The sequence below is a fragment of the Eucyclogobius newberryi genome, unplaced genomic scaffold (genome assembly GCF_026437365.1).
Source record: "Eucyclogobius newberryi isolate DKJ021-1_F unplaced genomic scaffold, fEucNew1.0.hap1 SCAF_18, whole genome shotgun sequence".
NCBI classification, from domain to species: Eukaryota; Metazoa; Chordata; class Actinopteri; order Gobiiformes; family Gobiidae; genus Eucyclogobius; species Eucyclogobius newberryi.
The window spans coordinates 5,208,348-5,221,172 of record NW_027315812.1 but is presented as its reverse complement, the minus strand read 5'-3'; the positions used below and the strand labels follow the sequence as shown (position 1 = coordinate 5,221,172).

Genomic DNA, 12,825 nt, shown 5'->3' with positions numbered 1-12,825 from the left:
TTGCCAGGCTGGGAGGAGGAGTCACTATTGGAAGAGAGTTAATATCATTTGTTACATTTGTCATTTTATTGTGTCTCTTTAGTGCAATGTCTCCCTCTTGTGTTCATTTTGGGTCAGTCCTTTTTGTATTCAAACCCCTCTGTTTGATCATAGTCAGTTATCGTTTCTTATCAAGTTATGGTATTATTTCAATTATTTTGGAGACTTCATTAAGTATATGTTCATTGTTTGGTCCACTACAGTGCAACTTTAATAAGTACTATTTATATTTTTTACTACTACTGCATTTGCTTATTTACTGATGTTTTAATTGAGCTCCTGTGTAATTATGTGATAAATTAATTCGTTTTTTTTATTTATTTGTACAAAGGAGAAATCATGTCAAAAAGAAAAAGAAAAAAGAATTAACCCTTTTGCAGTTGAAAGAATGGCTTTTTAGCTTAACTTTGGCTCCCTCTAGTGGACAAGTTGCATGTGACAGTGGCTTGTGCTGTAGTATTTTCATGAGTGTTGCCAAGAGACAAAAAATAAACTAAATTTTGGCTCAAAACACGGATTATATTGAAAAAACAAAAATTATCGACACAAATGAATAGTGACGTTCTTTATTCTTAGTGTGTTCTTGTTCCAGCTCCAGTGTTTTTTATATTTGTATGTGTATTTATGTTAAAATGAGCATCTGGTTTTGACCATAAATCTGTTTACAATGTATTTTTGTTTGTGACTTTATTGCAAACGTTTATTCAAATATAATGTTTAAGTTGAAAAAGGGCTGAAGACGTTTCTTCTTTCTGCTCCTTTTGATTCATCCTTGGTTTAACTCAGTCCTTCTCAAATAGTGGGGCGCGACCGCCTGGAGGGGGAGCGGTGCGATGCTAGGGGGGGGGCGTCTGACCCCGGGACCTTGCTTTTTTGCCACGCTGAAATAACGTGTAATTGCACACACTCTACAGTAGGTGGCAGTGGCGGCCGTATTGTCAGCGCGAGCGCCACTGAATCAATGCGCTCAGGTATCGATACTGTTCTACTGTATTGTTTTGGGGCGCAGACGGCACAGAACGGGAAATGTAAAACTCCGTGAACAACCCCTCAAGAGACAAACGACAGGCTCTAGAATGCCAAGACGAGGAGATGCGACAAAACGTACGTAGCGCTTGGTTTCACTTGGTTTCACACGCACGAGGAAAGACCAGTGTGTTTATTGTGTCTAAATTCACTTTATTGCACTTTTCTGTTACAGACTACAAAACAATGCTAATAAAGTTAGTCTTCGTTTTAATTTGACCTATAGTTCTGTTCTCTTTTTTGTTGTTTTCTTTACTGTTAATAAGTCTTCAATGTGCAAGGTGCAGCCTCATTATATTATAAGCACACCTAACACCATTGTTATAAGTCTGATAACAATTTTATAGACAAATTATATGATTTATAGTCGCGGCAGAGAGTGGGGGGGGGCGAAGTGTTTTCTTCTTCCTGGGGGGGCGTGACAGAAAATAATTGAGAAGCACTGTTCGTCACTGATAATGTCTTTTATATGTTATGGAAAAAAAAAATGAAATAATTAAAATAAAATAAATAAAATGCATAAAATAAATACAATCTTAAAATTAAAAAAATTAAAAAAAATGAAACAAATAAAATAAATACAATAAATACAATAAAATAAATAAAAACATGAAATTTAAAAAAATAATAATAATAATAAATTAAATAAGATAAATATTTGTTGATTCCTAGTTTCCCATAAGGTCTGCTTATTGGTTTTATCACACACAGAAAATACTGTAATGTATCAAAATATTATTTTAAAACTGGCTGTATCAACTCGAATTTAATAATTTCATAAAAGTTAAATGTGTTGTAATTGTATCGAGGGATGTCACGATATAAAATGTTAACGTTACGATTATTGTGTGAAAAAAAACATCACGATTTAATGATTATTCACGATTATTGAGACCAAACAAAAGTGAAATCTTTAATTTTCTTTCATTCTCGTGTTTGTCGTTTTACAAAATTAAACTTTCCGAAAGACAAAATATAGTTAAATATGACAAAAACAGCCAGATAAAAAAGTTCTTAACGTTTAACTCTATTTTTTGGACGATAGACTGATAAAAAAGACGAAATTTTGCTTCTAAAATCATCATCACTGAATTATTCCCTTCGTTAACGCACCGTGATCCTCGTCCAGTTTGGTCTTGGGCGGGTCCCATTTGGGCCGCGCCTCTTTGGCCCGCTCCTGCCGCCTCCCGAGCTCTTCTTCAAAACGATCGTAAAGGTTCCGGAGTTTGCTCGTCCCGACAACGGTGGAGTCGCCCTGGAACGGAAAGGAAGAGGATGAAGTAAACATACACTCAACTACACATGTCATTACTTTACATTTGCCGTTTCCCACTGGACTAGCTGTGTCTCTGTGCCATCTACAGGCCGCAGGTGGAATTACACACGGTTTAACATTTCAACGCATTTCAAGTGGTTCAGATCATGATTAAGATGGGAGAAAGTCTCAAAACGAGTCTGGAGATGATTTATGGAGTCAAAAACAGTGACGTCACAGGTAAATGTTAAACTGAGTGTTTGGTGAGGCTCGTGAACAGGACTAAAGCATGTCGATGGGGTGTCGAAGGCGTGTCGAAGGCGTGACGAAGGCGTGACGAAGGCGTGTCGAAGGCATGTTGATGAAGTGTAGATGGCGTGACGATGTCGTAGGCGTGTGTATGGCGTGTTGAAGACGTGTCGTTGAAAGCGTGTTGATGGCGTGTTGAAGACGTGTTGATGGCGTGTTGAAGACGTGTCGAAGGCGTGTGTATGGCGTGTTGAAGACGTGTCGTTGAAAGCGTGTTGATGGCGTGTTGAAGACGTGTTGATGGCGTGTTGAAGACGTGTCGAAGGCGTGTGTATGGTGTGTTAATGGCGTGTTGATTGCGTGTTGAAGGCGTGTCGATGGCGTGTGTATGGCGTGTTGAAGATGTGTCGTTGAAAGCGGGTTGATGGCGTGTTGAAGACGTGTCGAAGGCGTGTGTATAGCGTGTTGAAGACGTGTGGAAGACGTGTCAATGGCGTGTCGAAGGCGTGTGTATGGCGTATTAATGGCGTGTTGATGGCGTGTCGTTGAAAACATGTTGATGGCGTGTCGAAGGCGTGTCGAAGGCGTGTCGAAGCTGTGTCAAAGCTGTGTCAAAGGTGTGTTGAAGGCGTGTCGATGGCGTGTCGAAGACGTGTCGAAGGCGTGTCGATGGCGTGTTGATGGCGTGTCGAAGGCGTGTCGATGGCGTGACGATGTTGTGTCGAAGCCGTGTCGTAGACATGTCGATGGCGTGACGATGTCGTGTCGATGGCGTGACGATGTTGTGTCGAAGCCGTGTCGTAGGCGTGTCAATGGCGTGTCGATGTTGTGTCGAAGCCGTGTCGTAGGCGTGTCGTAGGCGTGTCGATGGCGTGTCGATGTTGTGTCGAAGCCGTGTCGTAGGCGTGTCGATGGCATGTTGAAGGCGTGTTGATGGAGTGTTGATGTCGTGTCGAAGGCGTGTTGATGGCGTGTTTATGGCTTGTTGAAGGCGTATTGAAGGCGTATTGATCGCGTGTTGATGAAGTGTTGATGTCGTGTCGAAGGTGCGTTTAAGGCGTGTTGAAGGCGTGTCGAAGGCGTGTCGATGGCATGTTGAAGGCGTGTCGATGGAGTGTTGATGTCGTGTCGAAGGCGTGTTGATGGCGTGTTTATGGCTTGTTGAAGGCGTATTGAAGGCGTATTGATCGCGTGTTGATGAAGTGTTGATGTCGTGTCGAAGGTGCGTTTAAGGCGTGTTTATGGCGTGTCGATGGCGTGTTGATGTCGTGTTGATGGCGTGTTGATGGTGCGTCGAAGGCGTGTCGATGGCGTGTCGATGGCGTGTCGATGGCGTGTCGATGGCGTGTCGATGGCGTGTCGATGGCGTCAGTACCACTTGGTCCATGGGGTCGTTGGAGTAGAAGTTCTCGGCGTGAGTGCAGCGGATCCATGAGGGTTTGAGCAGCTCCTCCTCGTCCTTCTCCTCGTCTCCCTTCTCTCGCTCCTTCTCTCGCTCCTTCTCTCGCTCCTTCTCTCGTTCTCGCTCGGTGGCGCTCTCCTCGGAGTCTCGGCCTCGGACAGAACAGTGCCCCCTGCTGTCTTTGGAGGAGGAACTCTTTGACCTCCTGTCGCGCTCGTCCTCCCATCGCCCGCGCTTACGGTCGCGGCTCGAAGAGCGGCTGAAAGAAGAACAGAGGAAGTGTTGTCATGGACGCCATGAACTTATGAACGTAAAAAGGTGTTGAATCATTTTTATGCATTTTATTTTTATTTTATTCCTGCGGCTACTTTAAGATTTTGTCTGCATTTCCTGATCAGCTGTTGTTTTTGTTAATGTGGACACTTTTTGTGTTTGTTTTGTTTGTTTCATTTTGTTTGCTTAATTTTTTTTCTATTTGATCTTGTTTCTTTTTTTGTTTCTTGTTTTATCTTTTTTTGTTTCTTTTTTATTCTTCTGTCTCTTTATTATTTATTTATTCTTCTTGGTTTCGTTTATTTTTCGTTTCTTTTCCTTTTTGTCACTGTTTTGTGTTTTCTTTTTGTTGCTTCTTTTGTCCTTTTTTTATTCTTCTTGGTTTTATTTCTTTTTGGTTTTATTTTATTCATTTGCTGTTTTGTGTCTTCTTTGTGTTTCGTTTTTATATTCTGTTTGGCTGATTCATTTATGCGCGTCCATCATTTTGATTGCCGTTTTTATTTATTTACTTTTACGTTAAATTAGAATAATGAAAACCCGATCACAAAAAACACGTTGAAGCTCATTTTTGTTTGTTTATTTCACTCAAATCCCAAAACTCTACAATATCAATCTAAATCCAAAAAACGCACTTTTACTTTTAATGACACGCTTTAGTGACAACGCACAAAAACACACTGAATATATAAAGAACTAAACTAATAAAACAAACAATAAAACACTGTAAAAAACATTTATAAATAAGACAAACAATAATACACTGTAAAAATATCCAGAAAAAGCCCATTTTCTTTCTTTTGACACAAACTTCTCGAGAACGTACAATAAATACTAGATTGAGTATAAACTGTTCTGAACATATCGATACTTGTGGATTAGGGTCAAATTAATTGATTAATCGCAACCAACCGATTATTTAAACAGCTGTCAAGCTGTCATGAACTCATTAGTGATGGAATAATCCTTTCCTGGTCCATGCGCAGGATCGTGAGGTTTTATGACTCAAATCGTATGAAAATGATGAAAATGTTGCGCTAATGACTGAATGTCGGCTAAACGGATCGTTTACCTTCGGGCTCGTTTACGGTGTCGCTCTGGAGACGGCGACCTGCGACTGTCTCGATGGCGATATCGCTCCCTGAGAAAGAGAGAAGAAGAAACCGTGAGTTTGATCGCCTTTGACGGTGAAGAACGTGAAAGAAAACCACAAACTAAAACAGGAAACGACACAGAATGAAAGGAAAAAAATAGACTAAGATATACAAATAAATAAACAAACAAAGTAAGTTCTAGTTTTTATCGTTACTGCAAAATTCTAAACATTTCCTCCAGCTCAAAATGTGTCAAAACGTTATATTAAAATTTTGATCGTATTACCGTATTTTCCGGACTATAAGTCGCACCTTTTTTTCATAGTTTTGGCCGGGGTGCGATTTATACTTATATTTATACTTAAACTCCAGTGAGACTTATATATGTCGTTTTTTTGTCCATTATGCATTGCTGGTGCGACTTATACTCCAGAAAATACGGTAATCAAATTTAGGGAGAAATCTATGTAATAGTAGTTAAATGCATTTACGATTGTATTTTACATGATTTGTCTATTTCAGAGGATATTATCAGAGCGTTTTTGTCTTTATTTTTAGGTTTTACTGGACAAATTATTAAAGAAATGTTCACGCGTGCAATTAATAAAAGATATATAACAAACTGACCGAATAATTATAATGTTTGTGAAGCTGAAATACAATTCTGAGGCGAGAAATGTGTCTTTTCCATCTTTTGTGACAGAAAAAAAAAAGAGACATTTCAACTCAGGAAATTCAAGCGTTGCTTATTCTTTGTTATGAATACTTAAAATCATCAGAGTTTATGTCAGAGTTTATAATTGTATTTAGTTAATTTAATCTCCAGAAGTTTTATGATTATTGTGAGAAAAAACATCACCATTTCATGATTATTCATATTTCGTTATAGAGAAATCTTTAATTTTCCTTCATTCTCTCGTTTGTTCTTTGTGAGCGACTTTATAAAAACTTTCTGAAAGACAAAATAAAGTTAAATTTGAGGGAAAAAACAGACAAAATAAAGTTCTTCACATTTAGGTCTATTTTTTGGACGATAAATTGAACAAAAAATACTTAATTTTGCCTCTAAATTATAATGTTTTGGTTCTTTTTTATCATCATCATTATCATCATTATTATCATCGTTATTTTTATTATAATCATCATTATATGTATTATCATCATAATCATTATTATTATTATCACCATTATTATTTTTATTATTATCATAATTATTTTTATTGTTATCATTATTATCATCATTATCATAATTATTTTTATTATTATCAATTATTATCGATTATTATCATCATCGTTATCATCATTCTTATTATCATCATTAATATTATTATTGATTAACCGGATCGTCTCCACGTTCTGGTCTTTAGTGTTGCCATGACTCCTCGTGCTCCTCACCTGCTCCGGTCTCTGCTCCGATGCCGCGGCGAGCTCCGCCCTCGGTCGTAGTCCTGCCTGAAGCGCCCGCTCTCCGGTCTGCCGCCGCCGCTGCCGCGCCTGTCCGGACTCCTCCCCCTCTCCTTCCCGTCTCCCCTGCCATACTCCGCCCCCTTTTGCCTGTCACCTCCCCCGTAGCCACCATAGCTCTTGGCCCGGTGCTCCTCGTGCCGGGCATAGCCCCGCTCGGGCGACCTCCGGCCCCCGTCCTGCTGCTGCTTGTCGTACTTGAAGTGCCGGAAACCCGGGTCCTGCTTGGGCGGGCCCGGGTTCTGCGCGTACGCCGGGTTGAAGTGCGGCGGCGGGAACGGCGGGTGCGGCGCGTAATAAGGCGGCGGGTAGTTCACGGACTGGGAGGGCGACATGGGCGGAGGCATGGACGGGTGCGGAGGCATGGACGGGTGCGGCGGCGGCAGCATGTACGGGTTGTAGGCGCCCTGAGGCAGCGGGGGCGGGGGGAAGTTGGGCGGGGCGTCCGGGAAACCCTGTCGCATCTGCGGCGTTTTGCCGAAAGGAGCTCGCGCTTGAGACTGGGAGGAGGAGGGAGGGAGCGCCGCCGCAGGAGGAGGAGGGTAATGCATGAAGTCGGCGTGCGGGGGCGGCATGCCGTAGTGGTACCCGGGAGCGGGGGGAGGGTGGGACTGCGCGTCATACGGGTAAGACGGGGGGAGAGCGGGAGGAGGGGGGACGCCCGGCGGTTGAGGCGGAGGAGGGCGGATGTTTGGGGCGTGGTACGGCTGAGAGGAGGCGTGCTGAGGCGGCTGCTGCTGCTGCTGCGGCTGCTGCGGCTGCTGGCTCCCGCTGCGATCCTGGTGGAACGACATCACTGCGGACCAAGAGTTCAGTCAGGTTAAAGGGGCGGTCTGCAGCAGGTTAAAGGGGCTGTCTAGAGCACTTTAAAGGGGCGGTCTGCAGTGGTTTAAAGGGGCGGTCTAGAGCAGGTTAAAGGGGCGGTCTAGAGCGGTTTAAAGGGGCGGTCTAGAGCATTTTAAAGGGGCGGTCTAGAGCGGTTTAAAGGGGCGGTCTAGAGCATTTTAAAGGGGCGGTCTAGAGCGGTTTAAAGGGGCGATCTAGAGCACTTTAAAGGGGCGGTCTAGAGCACTTTAAAGGGGCGGTCTGCAGCGGTTTAAAGGGGCGGTCTGGAGCGGTTTAAAGGGGTGGTCTAGAGCAGGTTAAAGGGGCGGTCTGCAGCGGTTTAAAGGGGCGGTCTGCAGCGGTTTAAAGGGGCGGTCTAGAGCAGGTTAAAGGGGCGGTCTGCAGCAGGTTAAAGGGGCTGTCTAGAGCACTTTAAAGGGGCGGTCAAGAGCACTTTAAAGGGGCGGTCTAGAGCACTTTAAAGGGGCGGTCTGCAGCAGGTTAAAGGGGCTGTCTAGAGCACTTTAAAGGGGCGGTCTAGAGCACTTTAAAGGAGCGGTCTGCAGCAGGTTAAAGGGGCTGTTTAGAGCACTTTAAAGGGGCGGTCTAGAGCACTTTAAAGGGGCGGTCTAGAGCACTTTAAAGGAGCGGTCTGCAGCAGGTTAAAGGGGCTGTTTAGAGCACTTTAAAGGGGCGGTCTAGAACACTTTAAAGGGGCGGTCTAGAGCACTTTAAAGGGGCGGTCTAGAGCACTTTAAAGGGGCGGTCAGCAGTGGTTTAAAGGGGCGGTCTAGAGCAGGTTAAAGGGGCGGTCTAGAGCACTTTAAAGGGGCGGTCTAGAGCGGTTTAAAGGGGCGGTCTAGAGCACTTTAAAGGGGCGGTCTGCAGTGGTTTAAAGGGGCGGTCTAGAGCAGGTTAAAGGGGCGTGCTAGAGCACTTTAAAGGGGCGGTCTAGAGCGGTTTAAAGGGGCGGTCTAGAGCACTTTAAAGGGGCGGTCTAGAGCGGTTTAAAGGGGCGATCTAGAGCACTTTAAAGGGGCGGTCTGCAGTGGTTTAAAGGGGCGGTCTAGAGCAGGTTAAAGGGGAGGTCTAGAGCACTTTAAAGGGGCGTGCTAGAGCACTTTAAAGGGGCGGTCTAGAGCGGTTTAAAGGGGCGGTCTAGAGCACTTTAAAGGGGCGGTCTAGAGCACTTTAAAGGGGCGGTCTAGAGCGCTTTAAAGGGGCGGTCTGCAGGGGTTTAAAGGGGCGGTCTAGAGCACTTTAAAGGGGCGGTCTAGAGCGCTTTAAAGGGGCGGTCTGCAGGGGTTTAAAGGGGCGGTCTAGAGCACTTTAAAGGGGCGGTCTAGAGCGGTTTAAAGGGGCGGTCTGCAGCGGTTTAAAGGGGCGGTCTAGAGCAGGTTAAAGCGGCGGTATGCAGCAGGTTAAAGGGGCGGTCTGCAGCGGTTTAAAGGGGCGGTCTGCAGCAAGTTAAAGGGGCGGTCTGTTTTGTGCATTTCCTCTCCGTCCAACCGTTTCACATTGAGACTTTTTCTGCAGAAGACGCTGAAAGTAGTGAGGTCACAATATCACTTTTCACTTTTACAAATATTGTGAGAAAAACATCACAATAGAACGATTATTCACAATTATTGTCCTGTAACTCAACAAAAGTGAAATCCTTAATTTTCTTTCAGTCTAAAACACTGTCCCAATACCATGTGACCAGATTCATGACAACAAACTTTCTGAAGGCAAAAGTATAGTTATATTGATATAAACAGCTACATTAAAATCATTTTGCTGCTTTTACTTTATAGGGTCCAGATTGAATAGAAATGACATAAATTGCTCCTAAAAGTTTCAAAATTATTAGTTTTTAGTTCCTACAATTATATATTATGACTTGAATAATCCCGGGATGTCAGAATATTCTTGACATCCCCCAGTTGACTGAAAATGGTTTCACGTGTTTCATGTTAATTAAGCATGCATATCCCGACCAATTTAATGAATGAATAAATGAATTCTGCTTTATAACAAATCATGCAGTTGTTTGCACACACAAAAAACAGAATTGTCTGTAATATTCTCCTCTTTGTGTCATTTGTTTAGTGAGAATTTCCATAGTTTCTTCAGACCAAAAAGTTTACAATTACTGTGGCTATAAAACAACCTCTAAAGCGGATTAAACCTATAATTTGTCAAATATTAAATTGGCAGAAGCAGGAGAAGTCTGTGTTTATGTCACACGGACAAACTCAATGGGTTAGCGCCTTTAGCATCAGGCTAGCTCAGTCCGTTTTTAAAGTCTAATAAAAAGCCTACCTGCAAAACTCTGGTGCTTTAGACAATCTGCTAATTCACATTTCCCGCGCCGCAGTTTCGGAGAACTTTAAAAAAAGACGAGCGGCTTTGAATGTGTAAAGAAATATGAAATGCTCCCGCTCCAATGTGCGACTGTCACACGGAACCAACAACCGCCCGTGTTCTGGTCGGACCGATTTCAGCGACGGACACGGAGAAACCCGCTACTACAATTTTCCTAAAAAATAAAAAAGGTTAATATTTGGTATTCCTTCATATTTCTAGATTATAAATCCATCCCGTGTTACACGAATACGCTTAAAAATGTCTTATGTTTTATGATATATTTGTTTTAAAGGCGGTAAAAAGCGCACTTCTTCCGTGAGTCCACCAGGGAGCAGCAGCGGAATGCGGAACTGATGCAGCGTTACCACGGAAACCGCGCGCACATTTCATTTCGCTTCATCTCATTGTATGCTGAATTTCCAATGTAATACGTGTATGAAATTAACTTTTTAAATTTTAACATAGAATCCCGTGCGCACAAAAATATATCTTAAAGAAATTATTTTTGGATGAGTCTTAAAGATGTTTGTATATTTTAATATGTGTGAAGTAAAAATAAATTAATTAAAAACACAATTTTTTAATGTTGCAGCGTTGAAACGTACTGATTATGACTTAATAAATAACAAACCAAACTAAATTATGAGGTCATTTTTATAGAAGAGGACATACAAAAAGAAACACCAACAGATAGCAAGACAGAAGTAAATCAATTAAATTAATTAAGATAGAAATACTGAAAAACAATAAAAGTGACACAATATGATAAAACATAAATAAAATTACAGCATGAAAAGTCATTTTGAACACAAAACTCATTGGTATCGATATTGGATCGACATCACACAAATGTCCTGAGGGATGTGATTTACATTTACATAGATGTCAGCCACAAATATAATAGTAAACAGAGCTTTACATTTGTTATTTACTTATTAGACGGTGGCAGCTCTTTCACTTTACACATTCCACGGTGGAAAACTCGAATACTTAGACTGAGTTTGTATAAATACTCACTGTATGTAAGACAAGTTTGTATATTGTGTAACCTCTCACTTCCCTTGAGGCCACAGAAGGTGTGATTATTGCGTGGCGGTGGAGGAAACGTGCTGCACTTGTTTATTGTGTGTTTGCTCGGCGTTAACGATGCCTCTGCAGAAGTTAACCTTGTGCATCGCGGGTCACTGGACCAGATCAAAGTGTAAATGTTTCCAAGCCCACGCTGCTCTGGGAGAAAAACTCTCTCCTGCAAACAGAGGAATAAACACTGGCTTAAAATGTGGCAGAATTCATATTTTTCTGTCCAGAGGATCGTGAATTCAAGCATCAAAATATTGGGCGACTGTGATTTTACTCATTGGAATTGTTTTCGAATGTTGGAAGCAGCTGAACTAGAAAGAAAGACAGTAGTTTAGACCTGATTTAGACCTTATTCAGGGCTGTTTTATTCCTGTTTTAGTTCAGTTTTAATCCAGTTTTAGGCCTGGTTTTATCCTAGTTTCGTCCTGCTTTAGTCCTGTTTTAGTCCTGGTTTAGTCCAGTTTTAGGCCTGTTTTAGACCTTTTTTAGTCCTGCTTTAGTCCTGTTTTAGACCTGTTTTAGTCCAGTTTTAGTCCTGTTTTAGTCCTGTTTTAGTCCTGTTTTAGTCCTGCTTTAGTCCTGTTTTAGTCCTGTTTTAGTCCAGTTTTAGTCCTGCTTTAGTTCAGTTTTAGTCCAGTTTTAGTCCTGTTTTAGTCCAGTTTAGTCCAGTTTTAGACCTGTTTTAGTCCTGGTTTAGTCCAGTTTTAGTCCTGTTTTAGTCCAGTTTAGTCCAGTTTTAGACCTGTTTTAGTCCTGGTTTAGTCCTGGTTTAGTCCAGTTTTAGTCCAGTTTTAGTCCTGTTTTAGTCCAGTTTAGTCCAGTTTTAGACCTGTTTTAGCCCTGGTTTAGTCCTGTTTTGGTCCTGGTTTATTCTGTTCAGTCGAGGCGCGTCGTCCGGCCCGGAGACCACAGACCGGCCCTGCTCGAGACCACTCCAAAAAACCCACCGCTCTCTGTGAACGTGGGTTTTTGACATTCATTTTTCATCATTCATCTGAACACGGCTGATTATCCCGTGGCGTTCAGTTCTCTCCGTGTCACGGGACGAGTGTTTGTTAACGCGCTGAAAGTAACGGCGGGAACACGAGGTTCACTCCGCTAATGCGTTCTCCGCTAATGAAACATTTCTGAAAGAACAAACGCATCGAGCTGAAAACAGTATAGTTAGAGACAGGTCTGTTCATCACATGCGAAAAGATGATTCAAGTTTGCTTTTTCCGGTTGTTTTCGCCTCTCTCGCCCGAGCCAGTGTTCATTTTCCGAGAAACTCTTCGTCTTTGCAGCTCGGTCCAGTCGTGTTACAAGGATGAAGCGTTTTGCAGTTCAGTTTACATCGGGAATTAAAGACACATCATGAAACCTTCACCTGCTTCTTAGAAAATAAAGTTAAAGTCCACATGAAGCTTCTCTTGTTTTTCTATTTTTGACTGACTTTGGTGGTGTAAAATCTTTCAAATGACAGGAAGTAGTTATAAAACAGATGTGATGTCATCAAAAGGCGACGTGCCATCGTGAACACCGAGGCTGCGTCCTCGAGTCCACGCCGTCGCCTGCAGAGGGCGCTGTTTAGGGCTCGCGCTATTTTTCTAGAGAGTTTTACTTGTTGTGCGCGCTTTGACGAAGGTTGACTCGCCCAGAAAAAGAGAACGTTCCGGGCTTTTGTTCTTGGTCATTTGTGAAGCCCCGGAGCTCGGCGACGCCCCGCTTGCAGTCCTCCGCGAGCAGAAGCCGCCTCCACCTCACGGCGCTGCACGTTGCGCTACACATCA

General features: G+C 42.7%; 1 protein-coding gene across 1 annotated transcript in view; it reads right to left on the bottom strand.

The window, feature by feature from the left end:
- drosha (drosha ribonuclease III) overlaps positions 1-10,068 on the bottom strand; it is a 210,482-nt gene extending 200,414 nt beyond the window's left edge. The window contains exons 1-5 of the mRNA XM_072450415.1: positions 9,932-10,068; positions 6,734-7,598; positions 5,317-5,385; positions 3,945-4,230; positions 2,179-2,320 (exon numbers count right to left, since the gene is read on the bottom strand). Of these exons, the coding sequence (XP_072306516.1) occupies positions 2,179-2,320; positions 3,945-4,230; positions 5,317-5,385; positions 6,734-7,596 (1,360 nt within the window). The 5' untranslated portion in view covers positions 7,597-7,598; positions 9,932-10,068. The remainder of the gene's footprint in view (positions 1-2,178; positions 2,321-3,944; positions 4,231-5,316; positions 5,386-6,733; positions 7,599-9,931) is intronic.
- Positions 10,069-12,825: the final 2,757 nt, after the last annotated feature.